Raw genomic sequence first — 22212 nt, forward strand, 5'->3', positions numbered from 1 at the left:
CTTCAGCAATGGATAGAGCAGCTTGCTATGGAGTTGGCAAGCTATGTACATGCATTGGACAGACAAGTGGTGCGACATGCGACTGAAATTTTGCGGGTGAGGAGAGCGCCTGGGCATGAAGTGCTGGGCATTTTGTTGTCATGTCATGCATTATCTGAATTAGGCCTACAGAATTATACCTAGGAGGAGCGGCTTCTCCTGGAAACAAATGCCTAGAACGTAAAATAATGTTACTGTTCCGAGACAGTATAGATCCCTGGTTCTGTTTCTCAATTCAGTTATGTTCCCTGAACCAGTTCCAACACCTGGTTCTCTCTGTGTCCCTGCCTCTGTGAGGCTCAATGAATGTCCTCTTTTTCTCACGCTTGCTTTTGAACACATAATTATGGGCAACTCTACGGTAACAGAGTGATGCTGAGATTTTTCACTTTAAAATGTATGCCAAAATAAACCGCAGTGATTGCAAAGTTAAATAAACAATGCAACTCTATACACCAGGACGACTTCTAACATGTTACTTGTGTTACTTGAAAAACAGTGCAGAATGATGGTTTGTGCTGTTGGTGCCCTCATTCTGTTACCAAACTTTGCATCTGCACTGTTCTTCAAGTAAATTTATTTTTTGCAAAAAAATGGGAAATTGTTCAAAGTGGTCATTGTGCAAGGAGTTGTGTGGTTTGTTTAACTTTGCAAGCAATGCTTTTAGTTTGACATGCATTTTAAAGTGAAAAGTCTAAGCATTACTCTGTCACCATGGAATTGCCCTTATACACTCATACCAAATCATGCAAGCTTTCTGATAGAGATTCATGTACGACCCAAGATAAGTGTGGCCGTCTTTGTGTCCCTTGGGGATGTGTCCCTTAGGGATGTGTCCCTTGGGCTTGGGGCTCAGTCTGGCCTTGGGGCTGGGAGTTGGGGCTGGGGTTGGGGCTCCAGCTGAGAGTTGGGGCTGGGGTTGGGGCTCAGGCTGGGGTTGGTGCTGGGAGTTGGGGCTGGGGTTGGGGCTCAGGCTGAGAGTTGGGGCTGGGGTTGGGGCTCAGGCTGGGGTTGGGGCTGGGAGTTGGGGATCAGGCTGAGAGTTGGGGCTGGGGTTGGGGCTCAGGCTGAGAGTTGGGGCTGGGGTTGAGGCTCAGGCTGAAAGTTGTGGCTGAGGTTGGGGCTCAGGCTGAGAGTTGGGGCTGGGGTTGGGGCTGGGAGTTTGGGCTGGGGCTCGGGCTGGGTGCAGCTGGACAGGGTCACATTGTGTCCTTGGTGGACAGAGAGAGGTGGAGATAGATGTGTGGGAATAGGTAACAGATTGGAAGAGAAACAGTTAACTATTGAGAAAGTATTATTTTCTTATATGTAGCAGCTCGTCAGTAGGGTTGCAAAGGGTCGGAAACTTTCCGGTACATTTCCGGAAATATTCCTGAAATTTTCCATGAGAAGGTAAGCCTGGCAATTTGGAGAATGTTGCTTAAATTCGTCAAAAAAAGTTAACTTGTAACAATTAACCTTTTTTGTGGGTACACATAAGGCAATTCTCTGCATATTTTGGTTAAACTATCCCCAATTCAATGGAATTGCAACCCTCTGCATGCACAGTGCATTCTTCCATCACATGTGCAGTGCACTCTTCCATCACATGTACAGCTGATTCTCAAGATCTTGCAAGCTAATGAGATGCTATTGAGCCCACACTACTACACTGTCTGAGCCAAGGACTACATGCTTTCTGGTAAGTTTTGATTACAATACTGGGTGGGGTGAATATATTTTGTATGACATAGATTATTTTTTGTTAATAGTAAATAGTAGCCTACAGCAAAGTGTGTTTAAATAATTTCTAACTTAATAGCAATTTCTGTTAGTTCGTTTTTGCTACCATGTGGGTTTTCACTTGCTTGAGCCTGCTAACTGAGGAGTGTTAATTCACCTGTTTCCATACGTGTTTCATTTTAAAACATTTATCTTACAAATTAGTTGTTTAATCTAACTGCTTAACTATTTATTTGTACATGGAATTGTGTTTGTTTGTTTTTACTCATTTTTTTCTAACCTTTACAGGAAAATTCCACAGGCACTATCTGATGTGTGGAGACATTTCACTGCAGCTAATTTAGAAGGAAAAGCTGTGTACATTTGCAAATACTGTGCCAAATCATATGTGAAGAATGCAACAAAGATGCAGAATCATCTGGCCAAGTGCATAAAGTTGAATCAGTGAATATGATGAATCAGACACCTTATTCGATAGCAACAGCTCATGGTCCTCCTGGAATCAGAAGTTTTTTTGACTCAATGGAAGAACGTAGTCAGAGAAATGCTGATGAATGTCTTGCTCAAGCTGTGTATGCAACTGGTTCACCTCTAATGCTCACAGACAATGTGTATTGGAAGAGATTTCTGAATGTTCTTAGTCCAGCATAGACCCCTCCAACCAGACATGCTTTATCTACTCATTTGCTGGATGCAGAGTTCAACAGAGTTCAAGTGAAGGTCAAGCAAATCAATGAGAAAGCAGACTATATTGCAATCCTCTCTGATGGGTGGTCGAATGTTCGTGGGCAAGGAATAATTAACTACATCATCTCCACCCCTCAACTAGTATTCGACAAGAGCACAGACAAAAGAGACAACAGACACACCAGTCTCATTGGAGATGAGCTGAAGGCAGTCATCAATGACCTTGGACCACAGAAGATATTCGCACTGGTGACAGGCAATGCTGCAAACATGAAGGCTGCTTGGTCTAAAGTGGAGGAGTCATTCCCTCACATCACACCCATTGGCTGTGCTGCTCATGCATTGAATCTGCTCCTCAAGGACATCATGGCACTGAAAACAATGGATACCCTCTACAAGAGAGCCAAGGAAATGGTTAGGTATGTAAAGGCTCATCAAGTTATAGCAGCAATCTACCTCACCAAGCAAAGTGAGAGTAATAAGAGCACCACATTGAAGCTGCCCAGCAACACCCCTTGGGGTGGTGTTGTCATTATGTTTGACAGTCTCCTGGAGAGGTAGGAGTCTCTCCAAGAAATGGCCATATCAGTCTGCCAATATGGACAGCCCCATCAAGAGGATCCTCCTGGATGATGTATTTTGGGTGAGAGTTGTAAGCAGCCTGAAACTCCTGAATAGCAGTAGCCATCCTGTCATCCTGTTCAGACTCTACTTGCAGATGTAAGAGAAGAAATGTGTACTGCCCTGCCCATTTCACTGTTGCTCCAAGCTGTAGAAACGGAAGTTCGGAAATACATTAAAAAGCGTGAATACTTCTGCCTGAAGCCCAGAGTACATGTTGGACCCCAAGTATGCTGGCAAGAGCATCCTGTCTGGTGCAGAGATCAACAAGGCATATGGTGTCATCACTACTGTGTCTCGCCACCTTGGCCTGGATGAGGGCAAGGTTCTTGGCAGTCTGGCGAAGTACACTTCCAAGCAAGGGCTTTGGGATGGAGATGCAATATGGTAGTCGTGCCAACATATCTCATCAGCCACCTGGTGGAAGTGACTTTGTGGATCTGAGGCTCTTTCCCCTGTTGCTTCCATCATCCTCCAAATCCCACCAACATCAGTTGGTCGTTGTTTGGGAACACATACACCAAAGCACGCAACAGGCTGATTAATACAAGGGTTGAAAAATTTGTGGCCATCCAGGCAAATTGTTGGCGTTTTGAGCCTGACAACAAACCATCCTCAACAAGGTTGGAAAATTACAGTGACGATGAGGCCTCCGAGTCTGATGTTCAAGAGGTGGACATTGAGAAGGTCCAGGGAGAAGACATGGAAGCCTGAGAGGAAGACAGCCAAAGCTTTAGTTTCTAGAATATCATTTTACAGATGAATGTTGAAAACGTTTTGGGGAGATGCGATGGATAATTGGGGATCATTCAATATTCCCTTTCTTTTGTTGTTCAGTGAAATCATCCCATGTGAAGAGTCAACTCATTTAATTAAAGTTAAATTTGTAACTAAATCGTTTTTTATTATTATTATTTCTATTGAAAGGATTTAATAATTTGCAAAAATGTCTACTTTTGACAAAATGTTTATGTTTCTGTCTCCATATGATATGGTAAATATATCCACTTCAAAAAACATCTACATTTAAATGGTATTAATATTAATTTGCATATATTCCCGTTAATTCCCATACAGTCCCGTTAATTTCCACGGAAAGTTTCCACCTCTGAATATTCCCCAACCCTACTCGTCAGTATGGTCAAACGGTGTCGTATGCTCTGTATCATACATGCAAGACGACACACACACCACACACACATGCACACACACACCACCCACACACACACACATGGCTGGAGACAAGCCAAAGCAAGGTGAGCCACACCTTCCCATTATGGGACTCTGAGTGGAGACGGGGAATTCAGACAACATGCCGGGGATGCCTGGGCAGGTATGTGGGATTTTCTGCTGTCTGCACCTTCCTTCCTCCTCCCCTCCCCACCTTAGTGCTGCAGGCAGATCAGGGGAGATCTCCAGGTCTGATAGCGGCTCCTCACACAGGAAGAATCATGTCGGGCAGAGGGGCTCTACAAACTCTCACAGCGCAGTTCACTCCCCAGCAGATCCTCACACAGAGAGACCTGGGCAGGTATACAATGGGTCTCTCTCTCTCTCTGTCCACCAAGGACACCGTGTAACCCTGTTCAGCTTCACCCAGTCCATTCCCCAGCCCCAACCCCAACCCCATCCCCAGCCCCAACCCCCAGCCTGTCCACGCACCTGGTAGAAAAGAACAGGGAGCAGAGGGATTAAATCAACAGGTGGACAGACAGACCATATCATTTTACCACCAGATGTCACTGACATGCTGGCCTTGGTCTGTGGTAGACAGAGCTCTTTACCAGTTACATTCTCAGGCCTACCTATGATGGGATATTCCATTAGGTCTGCCCCATGTTCCATAGGGCCGAGGTCATCCCATTCTCGATTGCAATACCTTTTGTCGTTCTCCCTCATCTCACCTGTCAATCTCCCCTGAGCTGCAGTAAATGGGACAGGTGCTTAAATTCAAAGTCTCTTTCCTCCTTAACCTTATCTCCTCATCATAACCATGAGGTCCTGGGAAACACGTACACTCACGCACACGCACACGCACACGCACACACACACACACACACACACACACACACACACACACACACACACACACACACACACACACACACACACACACACACACACACACACACACACCAGTGGAGTTGAGCCCTGTCTAGCTGTGGGTGGTTGTGGTTACAGAGGCCTTGGTGAGAGCTCCAGTGGTGTATACCAGATCCTTCTGCTCTGGATGGAACGCTTGCATCCCATCCCTGCTGGAGTTTTTATCACCAGTTTGCACTGAGTGTACAATTCATGTGAAGGGAACGTTTCTCCTCGATATGCTTCCTCTCACTTTCAATATATCGATATGAAGATAAGACGATCCGATTCGCAACTGAGACAAGCATATATCTTGCAAGGATCACATGCAAGTACTAAACGTTGCACTCACTGGAATTGAAGTCGCTTTGGACAAATGGAATATAGTATATCATCCCCGAATGGCTTCGATCGACTCAGTGCAGATGATAGCTTTCCCGTCCCGTCTTTGTAGGATGATGTGGATTTGAGAGCCATCATCATACCATAGCTTGGATATCACCATGCCTCTACCAGTAGCTTAGTTACAGTGGACACATGCTGGAACCTGCTTATGGCAAAGGAAATTCATACATTGCACTTCAGTTTGCCCATGGCCCATGGCAACGGGAAAGGATACGCTGAATGAGAACGATACGCCGTTCACCAGGAGTACTGGGTGCCAGGCAGTCTTTCAGTCCAGTGTACTGTAGCTGTCACAAAAGGGATTGCTAATCTGATTCGGAGGTGAGAGCGCTAAGTAGCCATATAGCCCGTCCTGGCTGTGGCTTGTGTTCAATCCTGTGTTCGTTCCTTCGTCCGTGTCATTTCCTACAGTATACCTTTAGTGCTCAGTAATTCTGGACAGATACAGAGGAAGAGGACAGGCAGGCAGGAGAGAAGCAGACATCTCACCTCAGTGTGGATCCCGTTCAGTCACTCCCTCCGTGTCCCCCCCCCCCCCCCCCCCCCCTCCCAGTCTCCAGATCCCCAGTCAGATGTCATGCAGGGGCATGCTTTACTGTACGTTCGGCACTCCTGATGCTTCTCATTCAGCCAATTTGAAACTAGAGACACCTCCCGTGTTTGACAGTGCAGTCAGTTTAGCCACAAGGAATGTGCATCGCGAAGTCCCATGCCAAGATTTTTTTCCTCTGTTTTGTTTTATGTTAAACACAGCCAGAGAATGTTTCCATTATCCGATAATGCTCTTTGCTTACAATGGAAATTTGCTCTGAGAAAGAAAATGCAGCAAGGGGTGAGATGTATTTTTAAGATGATTGTTGGATGCAGTGATCGTTCCAAAACACAATTACATGAAATGTCCATTTTGCAAAACAAACCACAGTGCACAAGTAGTATTTAATGTAACTTAAGACTGTAATTATTCTATTTTAAAAGTGATTCATTTAACGTAATGTTTTGATATCGTTTCAAGGCAGAGAACATGCACCTCCACTGTATATTTGTTCAACTAAACTCAGCAAAAAAAAAGAAACATCCTTTTTTCTGGACCCTGTCTTTCAAAGATAATTTGTAAAAATCCAAATAACTTCACAGATCATCATTGTAAAGGTTTTAAACACTGTTTCCCATGCTTGTTCAATGAACCATAAACAATTAATGAACATGCACATGTGGAACGGTCGTTAAGACACTAACAGCTAACAGACAGTAGGCAATTAAGGTCACAGTTATGAAAACTTAGGACACTAAAGAGGCCTTTCTACTGACTATGAAACACACCAAACGAAAGATGCCCAGGGTCCCTGCTCATCTGCGTGAACGTGCCTTAGGCATGCTGCAAGGAGGCATGAGGACTGCAGATGTGGCCAGGGCAATGAATTACAATGTCCGTACTGTGAGAGGCCTAAGACAGCGCTACAGGGAGACAGAATGGACAGCTGATCGTCTTCGCAGTGGCAGACCACGTGTAACAACACCTGCACAGGATCGGTACGTTCGAACATCACACCTGCGGGACAGGTACAGGATGGCAACAACAACTGCCTGAGTTACACCAGGAACGCACAATCCCTCCATCAGTGCTCAGACTGTCCACAAGCTCAGACTGTCCAGCTGAGAGAGGCTGGACTGAGGGCTTGTAGGCCTGTTGTAAGGCAGGTCCTCACCAGACATCACCGGCAACAACGTTGCCTATGGGCACAAACCCACCGTCACTGGACCAGACAGGATTGGCAAAAAGTGCTCTTCACTGACGAGTCGTGGTTTTGTCTCACCAGGTGTGATTGTCGGATTCGCGTTTATCGTCGAAGGAATGAGCAGTACATCGTACTCTGTACTCTGGAGCTGGATCGATTTGGAGATGGAGGGTTCATCATTGTCTGGGGCTGTGTGTCACAGCATCATCGGGCTGAGCTTGTTGTCATTGCTGGCAATCTCAACGCTGTGCGTTACTGGGAAGACATCCTCCTCCCTTCCTGCAGGCTCATCCTGACATGACCCTCCAGCATGACAATGCCACCAGCCATACTGCTTGTTCTGTGCCTGATTTCCTGCAAGACAGGAATGTCAGTGGTCTGACATGGCCAGCGAGGAGCCCGAATCTCAATCCCTTTGAGCAAATCTGGGACCTGTTGGATCGGAGGGTGAGCGCTAGGGCCATTCCCCCCAGGAATGTCTGGGAACTTGCAGGGGCCTTGGTAGAAGAGTGGGGTAACATCTCACTGCAATAACTAGCAAATCTGGTGCAGTCCATGAGGAGGAGATGCACTGCAGTACTTAATGCAGCTGGTGGCCACACCAGATACTGACTGTTACTTTTGATTTTGACCCCTGCCCCCCCCCCCCCCCTTTGTTCAGGGACACAGTATTCAATTTCTGTTAGTCACATGTCTGTGGAACTTGTTTAGTTTATGTCTCAGTTATTGAATCCTCTTCCTATAAATATTTACACTTGTTAAGTTTGCTGAAAATAAACGCATTTGACAATGAGAACCACAATGGGAATAAGTCCCAGACTCTATTGTGTGTTATTCTCAATGATTTTATTCATGTGCATGTATGGCTTTTTCAAGTTTTATGTGTGCTTGTTTTTGAACCTTTCTAGGGCAGGTATTCCGCTAGCGGAACCCCTCGACAACATTCTGCTGAAAAGACAGCGTGCGAAATTCAAAAATATTTTTGGGAAATATACAGCAAATGAAAGATAAACATCTTGTTAATCTACCCATTGTGTACGATTTCAAAAATGCTTTACAGCGAAAGCACAACATATGATTATGTTAGGTCATAGCCAAGTCAAAAAAACACAGCCATTTATCCAGCCAAAGATAGGAGTCACAAAAGGCAGAAATATAGATAAAAATGAATCACTAACCTTTGATGCTGCACTTGTAGGACATCATGTTACACAATACATGTATGTTTTGTTCAATAATGTGCATATTTATATCCAAAAATCTCAGTTTACATTAGTGCGCTATGTGCAGTAATGTTTTGATTCTAAAACATCCGGTGACATTGCAGAATTACTCATAATAAACATTGATAAAAGATACAAGTGTTATTCACAGAATTAAAGATAGATTTCTCCTTAATGCAACCGCTGTGTCAGAATTTTTTTTTACATTTCGTAAAAAGCATAATCTGAGAACGGCGATCAGTGCCCAATCCAGCCAGAGAAATATCCACCATTTTGGAGTCAACAGAAGTTAGAAATAACACTATAAATCATCAGAAGGCACTCCCAGGAATCCCAGTTCGACAATAAATGACTGATTTGTTCCATAAAGTTCCAGAAAGTCCATAATTTATGTCCAAATAGCCACTTGTTGTTAGCGTGTTCAGCCCAGTAATCCATCTTCATGAGGTGTGAGCACTTCGTCCAGACAAAAACTTGAAAAGTTCCGTTATAGGTCGTAGAAACAAGTCAAACGATTTATGGAATCAATCTTTAGGATGTTCTTAACATAAAACATCAATAATGTTCCAACGGGAGAATTCCTATGTCTGAAGAAAAGCAATGGAATGAGAGCTAACTCTGTCGGGAGCGCGCATCATGAGCCTGAGACACTCTGCCAGACCAATGAATGGTTGGATTTTTCTCAGGTTTTCGCCTGCCATAAGAGTTCTGGTATATTTACAGACATCATTCAAACAGTTTTAGAAACTTCAGAATGTATTCTATCCAATACTAATAATAATATGCATATATTAGCATCTGGGACAGAGTAGGAGGCAGTTCACTCTGGGCACGCTATTCATCCAAAAGTGAAAATGCTGCCCCCTATCCCAAAAGAGTTGAAATAGTCGAATTAATCAACTAAACTGAAGACAGTGAGCGGACGTTTCTTTTTTTGCTGAGTTTATGTTGCCCTGATTAGGGATTTGAATTAGAAGCTCCACTGAGTAGCTACTGTGTATCCCGAATGGTACCCTATTCTCTATGTAGTTCGCTGCTTTTGACCAGAGCGCTATGAAGGTAGTGCACTATGTAGGGGACGGACTCAAGCAGAATGTGCAGATATTAAGTGTCCTGCTACTCCAACATTCTCTGTAGGTTTCTCAATATCTGTTACAGTTCATGTCGTTTCTTCTTTGTTGCCAGCTGGAGAATACAAGTGTTCTTAGCAGCCAAATTCAGAGTTCTATATCTGTAGGTTGTTGGTCTTAAGTTATCTCTGTCTGGGCGCTACACTGGAGCTATTTCACTAAGGGTTAAACGATTTCTATGCTCTACATCAGAAATGATAGAAATTGATAAAAAATATTTTGAGAGACAGGTTATTGGAGTATAGAGAGGCAGTTGAGAGATGTCCTGACAGACTTACACTAAAGGCTGGTGTGACTGATAAAGGTTTATGATGGATGTCTGCCTGTCACTTGTAATATTCCTATGTCTGTCTGTCTCGCTGTCTGTGTCTGTGTCTCTCCTATGACCTTGGACTTGCTAGGGACTTTGGCACTGCCTAACTTCCCCCCCATGCAGTCAAGCGTTAGAAACAGAGCAAGCAGGCTGCAGCGGTTCCATTCAAATGACCCTGAGTGCTAATCTCAGCGCGGAGGTGATGAATGCCACATGTCAGCTGGTGACGGCTTGTCCTCTGAACTCAGCGTCTCCAGTATCCCCTCAGCCCGGTGCTCCAGCCAGCAGCACCACGGGATGGGACGGGAGTGATGTCTGGGCACGGCAAGGAAGGGCTGGCTGGCTGGTGTCCCGCCTGCTGATGACCTGAGTTGACAACAACACAGGGCTGCTCAGACTGGGGTGTTTATGAAGGGAGATGACCTTTTAATGTGTGTGTGTGTGTGTGTGTGTGTGTGCGCGTTGCGTTGCGTTGCGTGTGTGTGTTCTGTATCTGTTCTGGAAGGGGTGCTCTTGTCTGTCTGGGTTATGGTTAGTGAGGGTTAGTGCATGTGTTTGGAAGTGCATTCACGTTAACCGGCGGAGAAAGGGAAGACGCCTTGCACTATATATCACCATCTCCTCTGTGTGGCTAGATCACACTTGCTAAACCATAACAATACCGTAACAGAGTTTCCAAAAGACAGAAGCTAGCGCTCACCACGTTAACAGCTGAGGAGCTCTCTGCCAGTGGGCCCATGTCAGTATTACAGTTACACCATCTCCTGTGTCTGCAGTGGAGAGCTCCCCAGCTCACTCAATCACTTCTCCCATCTGGGTAAACACAATAGTATACACTTTTATTTCCACATGGACAGATGTTCACTAAAGCTGTTGTGGGGAGGACTTTTTTACTGAGAGTAATCCGTCTCCAGCTTTCTCCTTTCGATTCAATGCAGCGTACAATTCGGTGCAGGGGAGTTGAGAGGGCTCTGGAGATGTAGTAGAAGTTACAGAGGACAGCGGGTCATTTGTCTGCACCCATTGGAGTGGAAAATGAACAGGACTTCCATCGTGGTGTCCTCTGGGACGTTCGGGATCCAAGTGCTGGATCAACTTTCCCGAGCTGCACGGAGAGAGAAGGCCCACCTTGAGGGAGAGAGATAGATTGTCTGTCAGATTCCCGCCCAGCTCAAGTCTTCTCTCACAACCTCTAATGGAGCCATTTTCATACCACACCAGATTAGCTGAAACTAATGGCAAGAGGAGAGGGATAAAGTTCTACTCTGTGTCCCAGACCTCCCATCCATCTGCCCTCACGCCCGCTGATCTCACACAGAAGCGCGCACACACACACTAATCCCCGGCAGCAATCTGCCATTAACGGCAGAGATGAGTCATTTGCGAGAGATTTTATTTCCAGATTGTTTAAAAACCATTACGATGAGTTCAACATGACATTTGAAGCTACGTGTAATATTGGACTGTGGTGTGGCCAGAATGTTTCGTTTTCTTAAAGTGATCCTTTTCGTTTTAAAGAAGTTGTTCCTCTCCTTGTGTCAGGCAGCCTGATTCAGCTGGGCTGTTCTCTACAGGTGGCCCTGCGATACTAGAACACTAGGACGGGAGTCCCGTTACAAGTCTTCCATTACCAGGGCCAGATCAGAGATGATAGCCGGTATCTGGCACGCAGGCTGTCTGCTCCCATGTTTCAGCCTCCTCTGTCTCTCTCGACCCCTCCCCGCCCCCCTCCCCGCCCCCCTCCCCGCCCCCACCTCTCAGACAGGCTATGAGGTTTATGGTGGCTTATGATATTGTGCAGCATGGCAATTTACATCGAAAAACACTCTTTCTTGCAAACTCAGGTTGTGTTTTCTTTCTGAGTGTGCCTTCCTTTAGTTTCCCACGTTACAGCGGAACAGATCGCGTCCATTCCCCGCTAGTCTTGCATCACCCACGGGCACCTTTTAAATTTGACTTTTTTTTTACACAGAATGAAAACGTCTATGGAAAGGCTCTTTGTGTGTCACGTTTGGGATGTGTATATTACATTTCTATACTATGAGTCACACCAAAACCATAATAACAGGCTGTGAAGGTCCGTATTGCATACAGAACAACAGACTCCAAGCAACAGATTGGAGTAGCAGGCTCGCTCTACCACAGCTACTGTAGATGTTAGCTGGGTAGTGGGGGTGTCGGAGGTCTAGATTTGGAGCGTGTTTTTATGAGCGGTTGAAGTTGCTTTAAGCATGGTATGGTACAACATTTGTTTTTGTGTGTGTGCTTGGATATGTTTGGCATGACTTTATGTGGAGGAAATATCATTTCCAGAAACAGTATTTTCAGAGTTTTGGCAAGCAAAAGACTGTTACTGTGAAGTTCCTGTGCCAGTTCTAGGATTGTGTTGCCCTGAACTGACTCCCAATAAAGGCTAATCGCTCGGTGGGTGAAACACTCTGTGGGCTACACGTGTTTCTCAATGCGTATATATGCTGCAGTGATTAAACCTATTTCTCTCTCTCTCTCTCTAGAGCTGCGATCTACTGGCACTGCCCACCACTTCTCCTTCCTGCTCAACTCAACAGACTACCGTATCCTGCGTATGGACGAGGACCACGACCGCATGTATGTGGGCAGCAAGGACTACATCCTGTCCCTGGACCTGCATGACATCAACAAGGAGCCGCTCATAGTAAGAGACGCCTCAAACCACCATTGATCCTAGACCGGCTGTAGTGAAGCATTAAAACTAACCAGCTCTTTCCTTTCTCTCTCAGATTCACTGGCCTGTGGCTCCTCAGAGGAAGACAGAGTGTGTTTTGTCGGGGAAGGATACCAACGTAAGTACCGTGCTCTCTCAACCATCGTGACATTTGGGTTAGTTGCGCTGTTGACATCATTCATTCCTTATCCAACATTACCCTCCCATTACCCCTTTGAATCATGCTAAAATGGCCGTTAGGGTGTGAAGGACTGTAGCTGGAGGCTAAAGCTCCTGTTTAACCACATCTGTTTCAGAGGTACCTTTACACACACATGCACACACATGCACACACGCACACACGCACACACACACACACACACACACACACACACACACACACACACACACACACACACACAAGCCCCCCGTGGACCTGAGAGCACCATTTAAATCCATATCAAGGTCTGATCCTCCTCTGAATTCGCTGTTGATTTGTTCACACATGTCGACACCCCCACACACAGCCCTAAGGGGTGTATTTGGGCAGTGGCATGCAGGATGGGGTATGGTGGAGAGGTGAAGGGGGGTTTGGATAATAACCGTGCTCCCCTGCTGGTATTGAGAAAGCAGGCCTCTGTTTATCCTACTGGAATGTTCATTTAAACGTGCTCGCTGACCCGCACATCTCACCGCCTTTGGTTACATAGTATGGGCCACTGTGTGTGCGTATGCATGTATGAGCTAGCGTGCATGTGTGCGTGTGTGTGTGTGTTGTGCAGGCATATGTGAGAGAGGGGTGGAATTCCAACGCCGTAATAATAAAATATTAAATTGGCTGTAGACATCTTGGCAAACCTGGCCCCTCTTTAGGGAATGACAGATGATGACAATTCAAAAGCAATTCAAAGGGGATGTCAGTTCAGGCAAGAGGTCAAAGGCAATCATGCACACTGCACTCTTGGGGGGGGAGCACAACTGTGGAATGAATAATGCACACACCTGTGCACACACGCATGCGCGCACACACCAACACACACACAATGAAATGAATTGACTGGTGTGCATCTGTCATGTTTTTTGGGTTAGCTATGCTAAAATGGCTTATCCCCTATTCTACACACATCTCATTGTGGATGGTTGGTACATCCTTTTCTCCTGCAACAAGATGGACAGCATGCAGCACTCACAGAGATCGTATCTGCCCGGACTGGCCCTAGCTGTGTAATCCTGTATTACTGTGGCCAGCAAGGAGGCCTGGCTGGGGTTAAGGCAGGGGGCCTGGCTGGGGTTAAGGCAGGGGGCCTCGCTTGGGTTAAGGCAGGGGGCCTCGCTGGGGTTAAGGCAGGGGGCCTGGCTGGGGTTAAGGCAGGGGGCCTGGCTGGGGTTAAGGCAGGGGATCTGGCTGAGGTTAAGGCAGGGGGCCTGGCTGAGGTTAAGGCAGGGGGCCTGGCTGAGGTTAAGGCAGGGGGCCTGGCTGAGGTTAAGGCAGGGGGCCTGGCTGAGGTTAAGACAGGGGGCCTGGCTGAGGTTAAGACAGGTGGCCTGGCTGGGGTTAAGACAGGGGGACTGGCTCGGGTTAAGGCAGGGGGACTGGCTGGGGTTAAGGCAGGGGGACTGGCTGGGTTTAAGGTAAGGGGACTGTCTGGGGTTAAGGCAAGGGGACTGTCTGGGGTTAAGGCAGGGGGCCTGGCTGGTGTTAAGGCAAGGGGACTGTCTGGGGTTAAGGCACGGGGACTGGGTTTCCATACAGCTGGTAGGTGAGATTAGGGGCCTCAGATCGTAGAGGCACAGATCTGTTCTCATTACCAGCACCTCCAAGAAGGGGCCGCTGACCTGTCCTATTCTAAAGCCGGACTCTGTGTGTGTTTGTGTTCCAGCGTGCGTGTACAAGTGTGTGCGTGTGTGTGTCCAATAAAGAAAGCCAGCAGGGAGTAGTGCTGCAGCAAAACACCAGACTCAGATCAATCAGAAATGGTAGCTGAGGGTGTTTGAGGTGGTTAGCTGAAGGTTATTGATCATCAATTTGACATTTTGTTTTTCTCAGAAGGCCTAAAAGTCTCCTATTATTAACGTTTTTTGATTTTCTCTTTCAGGGGGAATGTGGGAACTTCATCCGTCTGATCGAGCCGTGGAACCGGACCCACCTATACGTGTGTGGAACAGGGGCCTACAACCCCGTCTGCACCTATGTGGACCGCGGACGCAGGTCCCAGGTAACCAGAGACCAGATGTATCTGACCATGGTGACACTGACCCCTGAACTCCCCCCTCTTTCAGAGTCAGATCTGTCAATCAACCCACCTCGTCTGTCATTGTCACGGTCTGTTCCTTTCCTGCCGCTCATTTTCTGCTCCCCTGTTCACATTGACTCGCTCTGTCCATGGTCTTGTGAACCCAGAGAAAGGCTTATAGTGAGCTCTCCACAAGATGTGTAACTCTCCTTTGTCCCGGGCACTTTGTGTCACACTGTTATGGTGGATCCTGTTGGTGAGGCAGCTAACGTCCACCATAGGAAGCTAACTGCCAGCTATAGTACCGGTGGGAAGAGCATGTTGAAAGTGTGTCTAAAACAGCTGCTACTATTTCCCCCCTCTAGCGGCGGTCTCCTCTCCCCCCTCACCTGTTTATGCGTAGTGTTCTGGCCTGACTGGGAGGCTCTGAAAGCCCATCATTACTGATGGAGCCTCTCATCCATCACCGGCCTTGTAACTCACCCCCCCCCCCGTCCCCCCCGTCCCTCCATTCCTCCCTCTGTCCCTCATAGACCAGCAGACATCAGAGCTTCGGCAGCTGCCGTCCCCAGTGCACACTTACTGTTGCTATCCCGCCTGTTTAGTCTCAGCGTTTAATAGGAGGACTTGGGTTTCAATGTACAGGCCAGTCGCCCCCTTGTCATTCATCCGCTAGCTACGTCACTTGTACTGTAAAGGTTTTCCTTGGGTAAAATTAGAGCTGTAAACAGAAACCATTTGTTTTGGGAGTTCTCCCAGTGTTCGTTCCAAAGGCCTCGCACGTGTTGAGTCCTTAGACAGCTAACCAAGGTTTTCCAGATATGACCTACACATCGCCTTCTCTGAGATCACTCCCGCCATTGTCCTTTTTTCTCTCTGAGCTCCTTTTCACCTATATGGGTCCACCTTTGTCTGTTTGTCTTGTATATGTTGCTGAACCTTGGCTATGTGTGCACGTGCATGACATACCATGTTTTCTGCATGTATCTGGCAACCTAGATAGAGGCTGGTACTGATGCTCATCCAGATTGATTTATGCACATGACATCATCACTGAACTCTCTGTTGAACTCTCTAGCGCGGTTTACTAGAGTTCTGATTTGTTACTTTTTTGAGTTCTATTCTCTCACCTCTGTCAGTCTTTACATTCCTCATGGAGTCCAAACTAATTTCTTCTGTTGTGGTCATGTTTTTTTTTTTTTTTTACAGTTATGGGTCTTTCTTTGAGCTTTTTCTGTTCTGCTCCTGGTCAACTCTTCGGTTGAATTTTCACTGAATTTTCCATTGGTTTTGGGGTCTCCGATTGGGTGCAGCCGATGGGACCGTCGTGGTAATCGCGTGGCACGTGTCCTCTTTTTTTAGGCCCACTACCTGCAGGCGGCCCAGTCCGGAGGGAGGACCAACCGGGCGGCAGATTTCACCACTACGGCAGGGCCTGTGGAGCCAAAGGTGGGCCGTGGGCCGAGGGGAGGCTACTGTAGAACCTGGTCCTGGGTCAGGTGCCCATTTGGGGTCTTAGAGGCCCTGTCTTATCATGTTCCTCCTGCTGAGATTCAAAATGGACGCAGCTGACTATGGTGTGGATGAAATAAGGTGTTAGAGATTTGGATTCAAGTGTTTATGATCACAGTTAAATAGTAGAGCTGTTTTATTCATAGGTTAAGTTGGTTAGTATAACAGAGTCCAGTCCTTTACATTCACTAGCATCCAATATGACTTGATTTTTGTGACCTCAAAAGGCCTACTTTAAAAAAAGGGATTTTACTGTACTTGGTCTATAATTCATCTTGGCTACTAGAATGTTGAGAGGTAGGCTACGTATTAATATTAGCCCAATCATTCAAAGGTATGCAATAAAAACATGTGTGGTGGAGGACAATGGCAAGATCCATTCCAATGAGTACCACAACAAGTCAGAGAAGATACACAACTTTGGCCATAAATATATACTGTCAAAAGTTTGCAATAAATGGACTCCTTACAAATGTAGAGATCCTGATTCACCCTAGTAGCTTGGAAAACAAAATGAATGCTTTGTAAATGTACTGCCTTCATGTGTCATGGGAGCCACCCAGGGAGGGTATGTACTGAAGCTACGTCAAGTGGAACCATAGACACCAGGGTATAAGAACACAGTCCAACTATAGCATCCTAGCTTCAGTTCGAAACAGTCTGCAAACAGTCTTTTTTGGGGGGAGGGGGAAGTGTATATGTCCAACTCGCCTTTTAGGCAAATATCTAATCCTGACGTGTGTAATGAGCATTTTTTGGCATGTGATAATTAATTGTCAGCTAAGTGAAAGGACAGTTTTCTTCTTAGGCGCAAAAGGAAAGCGTTTACGTTTCATGTTTCTTGAAAGCCAATCTGTTTAGGTTTTCCATTACTGTGCCTAAATCACATGCTCTACATTCAATCACAAATTGTTGAACTAATATAACATTATTATTACTACCAACCCTCAGTAGTACAGCAAGCTACTTGACACAATGTTGAGACAGATGCTAAAAATGTCCTCCTGGCTCGCAGACCTGAGCTATCCTCCGCATCACTAACACTAGGAGCATGGTGGATGAGTTTTCTATCGCTCTCTGCATATTTTAGCTCAAGCACTCCATCACGCCGATAACCCGGCCTTGTACGCGTCGTACTCCCTTGCTCAGCGCTAATACGCTAATATGTGAGTGTGTGTTTTACATAGTTTCAAGTAATGCCTTTCTTGCAAGCTCTTTCCCAACAATGTAGTAAACAATGTCCGTAGTATTATAAAATAAAGGGAAGTAGAACAAAAACACACAAGAAATAGAAATAAGAAGGACAGGAGAATGTAAGTAAGCTATATACAGGGTCAGTTCGAATACCAAGGTGACTTGGCATCAGGATATATGATGAACAGAATAGCAGCAGCATACAGGATATGATATGTGTGTGTGTGTGTGTGTGTGTGTGTGTGTGTGTGTGTGTGTGTGTGTGTGTGTGTGTGTGCGTGTGCGTGCGTGGGTGGGTTTGTAGCTGTTTTCTATCCTTTCTGGATAGGCTGTATAAAAGGGGTGCTCTAGTCTATCTCTGGGTTAGGTTTAGTGCGGGTGTGTGTGTGTGTGTGAAGAGTCAGTATGAATGTGTGTGCGTGTTATGTGTGGGAGCCATTGAAGTGTGTGTGTGTGTGTGTGTGTGTGTGTGTGTGTGTGTGTGTGTGTGTGTGTGTGTGTGTGTGTGTGTGTGTGTGTGTGTGTGTGTGTGTGTGTGTGTGTTTGAATGTGTAGGGTCCTGTGAGTGTGCATAGAGTCAGTGCAAAAATAGAAATGAAAGGGTCAATGCAGATAGTCCATGTAGCTATTTAGTTAGATATTTAGTTAGCTATTTAGCAGTCTTATGGCTTGGGGATCGAAGCTCTTCAGGAGCCTGCTGGTGTCAGACGTGTTGCTCTGGCACCGCTTGTTGTGTGGAAGCAGAGAGAACATCTGGATCAGTACAAAAACAGCATTTGAGAGACGTGCTCAGAAACCATTTGTGTACCAACCTCTAGTCTGCCCATCACTTCATGGTGTTGCCCTTACTGGTCTGCCAATGTCTTGTCATCCATGTGTCAGTATCTCCCTCCACAGGACTACAGTATGTGAAAACTTGTAATACACAAATTCTATAAGGCCGGGATCAACTCTGCTCTGTGTTCTCAATGGAAATGACAGAATAATGAATGGTAGTTTACATATTTTATTGTTTATTGCAGGAATATATCTTCCGTTTGGAGCCGGGCAAGGTGGATTCGGGTAAAGGCAAATGTCCTTACGACCCTAAACTCAACAGCGTCTCAGCTTTGATCAGTAAGTTCCCGTTTATCTCCTTTCTCTCAGCTCACTTCTTCCATTATTGGAAGACTTGAATGTCTTTCTATGGAAACAAAAGGTTTGTTTCCCGTCAAGGTTTATTCCTCTCTTCCCCAAGGAATGTTTGTGGTCAGTCCAACCCTTGTGGAAGCTATTAATGCACCATTGGCTAGTCACACTCTGGAGCTTGTTAATTCAAATACTTCTGCCTCGTTTCATGTGCAGCTGCCCTGTGGTGACGTTAACTGTCCCATTGTCACATTATTGTCATAATCAAAAAGAGTGTACTGCAAAGTTATTTGCTGGATTGAACATTCTTAATGGGTAAAGCATGCATCGGTATGTAAGGTCTCATATCAGTAGGTGGTCTGGTGTTGTCAGCAGCTTAAAGGCAGGTGGTCAGACTTGGCAGTTGACCTCTTCCTCTCTGGCTTGACTCCACTGACCTCCCAGCCACCCAGAGTTGTGTGACACTACCCATGACCCCCCTCTGTGACTTCCTATGTCAGCCCCAGTGGTGGAAAAAGTGCCCAATTGTCATACAGAAAATGACTCAAGTAAAATTGAAAGTCACCCAGCAAAATACTACTTGAGTAATAGTTTTGTTTTAAGTATTTGCTTTTAAATATGCTTAAGTATCAAAAGTAAAAGTATAAATAATTTCGAATTCCTTACATTAACACTTCTTCGGGATTGGTGTCCAGTCCACGGGACGGTTGAGCTAACGTAGGCTAATGCGATTAGCATGAGGTTGTAAGTAACAATAACATTTTCCAGGACACAGACTTATCACAGAAAGCTTAAATTCTTGTTAATCTAACTGCACTGTCCAATTTACAGTAGCTATTACAGTGAAATAATATCATACTATTGTTTGAGGAGAGTGCACAATTTTAAACATGAAAAGTTATTAATAAACAAATTAGGCACATTTGGGCAGTCTTGATACAACATTTTTAACAGAAATGCAATGGTTCATTGGATCAGTCTAAAACTTTGCACATACACTGATGCCATCTAGTGACCAAAATCTAAATTGCACCTGGGCTGGAATAACACGTTATGGCCTTTCTCTTGCATTTCAAAGATGATGGTACAAAAAAATATGTTTTTTTTCTCTTTGTACTATCTTTTTCCAGATATATTGTGTTATATTCTACTACATTCCTTTCACATTTCCATCAACTTCAAAGTGTTTATTTTCAAATGGCATCAAAAGCGGCAGGTAGCCTAGTGGTTAGAGTGTTGGACTAGTAATGGAATGGTTGCAAGATCGAATCCCTGAGCTGACAAGAATCAAATCTGTCTTTCTGCCCCTGAACAAGGCAGTTAACCCACTGTTCCTAGGCATTTGTTCTTTACTGACTTGCCTAGTTAAATAAAGGTAAAAATATGTATTTCCTTGCTACAAGCGGTTAGATTTGGGTATGTCATTTTAGGCAGAAATTGAAAAAAGGAGCTAATCCTTATTAAGCAAACCAGACTGAACTTTTTTCTTGTTTTTATTTATTTACGGATAGCCAGGGGCTATCTCCAACACTCAGACATGATTTACAAATGAAGCGTGTGTGTTTAGTGTGTCCGCCAAATCAGAGGCAGTAGGGATGACCAGGGATGTTCTGTTGATAGGTGCATAAATTGGACCATTTTCCTGTCCTGCTAAGCCTTCAAAATGTAACGAGTACTTTTGGCTGTCAGGGAAAATGTATGGAGTAAAAAGTACATTACTTTCTTTAGGAATGTAATGAAGTAAAAGTAAAAGTTGTCAAAAATATAAATGGTAAAGTACAGATACTCAAAAAACTACTTAAGTAGTACTTTACACCACTGAGTAAAAGTAAAGATACCTTAATAGAAAGAAAATGACTTAAGTAAAAGTGAAAGTCACCCAGTAAAATACTACTTGAGTAAAAGTCTAAAAGTATTTGGTTTTAAATATACTTAAATATAATTTCAAATAGCTTATATTAAGCAAACCAGACAGCACAATTTTATTTTTAAAATGTTATTTACAGATAAGCAGGGGCACACTCCAATACTCAGACATGATATACAATTAAAGTATTAGTGTTTAGCGAGTCTACCAAATCAGAAGCAGTAGGGATGACCAGGGATGTTCTCTTGATATTGTAAGTGTGTGAATCCTGTCCTGCTAAGCCTTCAAAATGTAACGAGTACTGTTGGCTGTCAGGGAAAATGTATGGAGTAAAAAGTAAATGATTTTTTTTAGGAATGTAGAGAAGTAAAAGTAACAGTTGACAAAAATCTTAATATTAAAGTACAGATACCCCCAAAACTCATTTAAATACTACTTTAAAGTATTTTTACTAAAGTACTTTACACCACCGGTCAGCCCACACCTAGAGCTGACCTGGTTGAAACTACCAAGCATCCACTTACTGCAGCAACTCAGCTATTATATAACCAACCTACTATGCGGCCAGAGTCATACTGTACCACACAAATTCAAAACAAGGAATTCCTCTGTTATTGATTTCAATGTACTTCTGTTGACCCCAATATTTCTGCCGTGTTTGGTCGCTATGAGGAAGAGGTTCAATCTGATCCGATTGTAGAAGGAAAATGCTGTCTTGTCTTTAGGGAGATCTGTCAACTCTCTAAACAGGTCCCATACTGGGGCAGCGCCTGCTCACTCACACTCAGCCACAATCAACTGGGGGTGGGCATTTCCCAGGTCTCCACCCCACACTGTTAGCATGACCTGCGCCAATGACCACATCCTCACATCCTGCCCCAGGTCCCCAGTGTCTACCCTGGGATCTATCTCCTCTTTGTCCAGCCTGACCCTGGCCACCAGCTGAGGGCTACTGTTGGTTATGGTGAGCGGAGGGATACAGTGTGTTCCTGCCCTAAAGAAAACAGGGCCATATCTCCATAACAAAGGACTGTAGTCACTAATCACCTGTGGTTTTCTTCCTGTCAACCTCTTTGTTATTGTCTTTCTATGATCTTCCCATTGATTTCTCTCTCTCGCTCTTTCTCTCTCTCTCTCTCACCCCTTCTCTCTCAATTCAATTTCAATTTAAGGGCTTTATTGGCACGGTAAACATATGTTTACATTGCCAAAGCAAGTGAAATAGATAATAAACACTTAGTGAAATAAACAATAAAAAAATGGACAGTAAACATTACACTTCCAAAAGTTCCAAAAGAATAAAGACATTTCAAATGTCATATTATGTCTAAAAGTGGGTCTCTCTCTCTCTCTCTCTCTCTCTCTCTCTCTCTGTGATTGACAGATGGGGAGCTCTACGCGGGGGTCTACATTGACTTCATGGGGACAGACGCGTCCATTTTCCGTACTCTGGGGAAGCAGACAGCCATGAGGACGGACCAATACAACTCCAAATGGTTAAATGGTAACGTCTAACGTCTCATCCTGACAAACATCATCTCTCTATGGCGTTTGTCTTTATACTTCCGTTGTGTGTCAATCGATTCCTCAGTCTCTACATTCCGGTGCTGTCTCACAGTACCTATCTCATACTGTA

General features: G+C 45.1%; 1 protein-coding gene across 4 annotated transcripts in view; it reads left to right on the top strand.

The window, feature by feature from the left end:
- The window catches only part of LOC110527789 (semaphorin-3F), a 78930-nt gene that overhangs the window by 39555 nt on the left and 17163 nt on the right, over positions 1 to 22212 (top strand). For 2 of the 4 annotated variants that reach the window (XM_036983268.2, XM_090240870.1), the window contains exons 3-8: positions 12472 to 12632; positions 12718 to 12780; positions 14738 to 14857; positions 16238 to 16324; positions 18604 to 18697; positions 21961 to 22080. In XM_036983268.2, coding sequence (XP_036839163.1) covers positions 12472 to 12632; positions 12718 to 12780; positions 14738 to 14857; positions 16238 to 16324; positions 18604 to 18697; positions 21961 to 22080 — 645 coding nt within the window. The remainder of the gene's footprint in view (positions 1 to 12471; positions 12633 to 12717; positions 12781 to 14737; positions 14858 to 16237; positions 16325 to 18603; positions 18698 to 21960; positions 22081 to 22212) is intronic. The other 2 variants (XM_036983270.2, XM_090240871.1) reach the window with 1 other exon arrangement.

Source organism: Oncorhynchus mykiss, chromosome 7 (genome assembly GCF_057628025.1).
Source record: "Oncorhynchus mykiss isolate SJ-2025 chromosome 7, ASM5762802v1, whole genome shotgun sequence".
Taxonomy (NCBI): domain Eukaryota; kingdom Metazoa; phylum Chordata; class Actinopteri; order Salmoniformes; family Salmonidae; genus Oncorhynchus; species Oncorhynchus mykiss.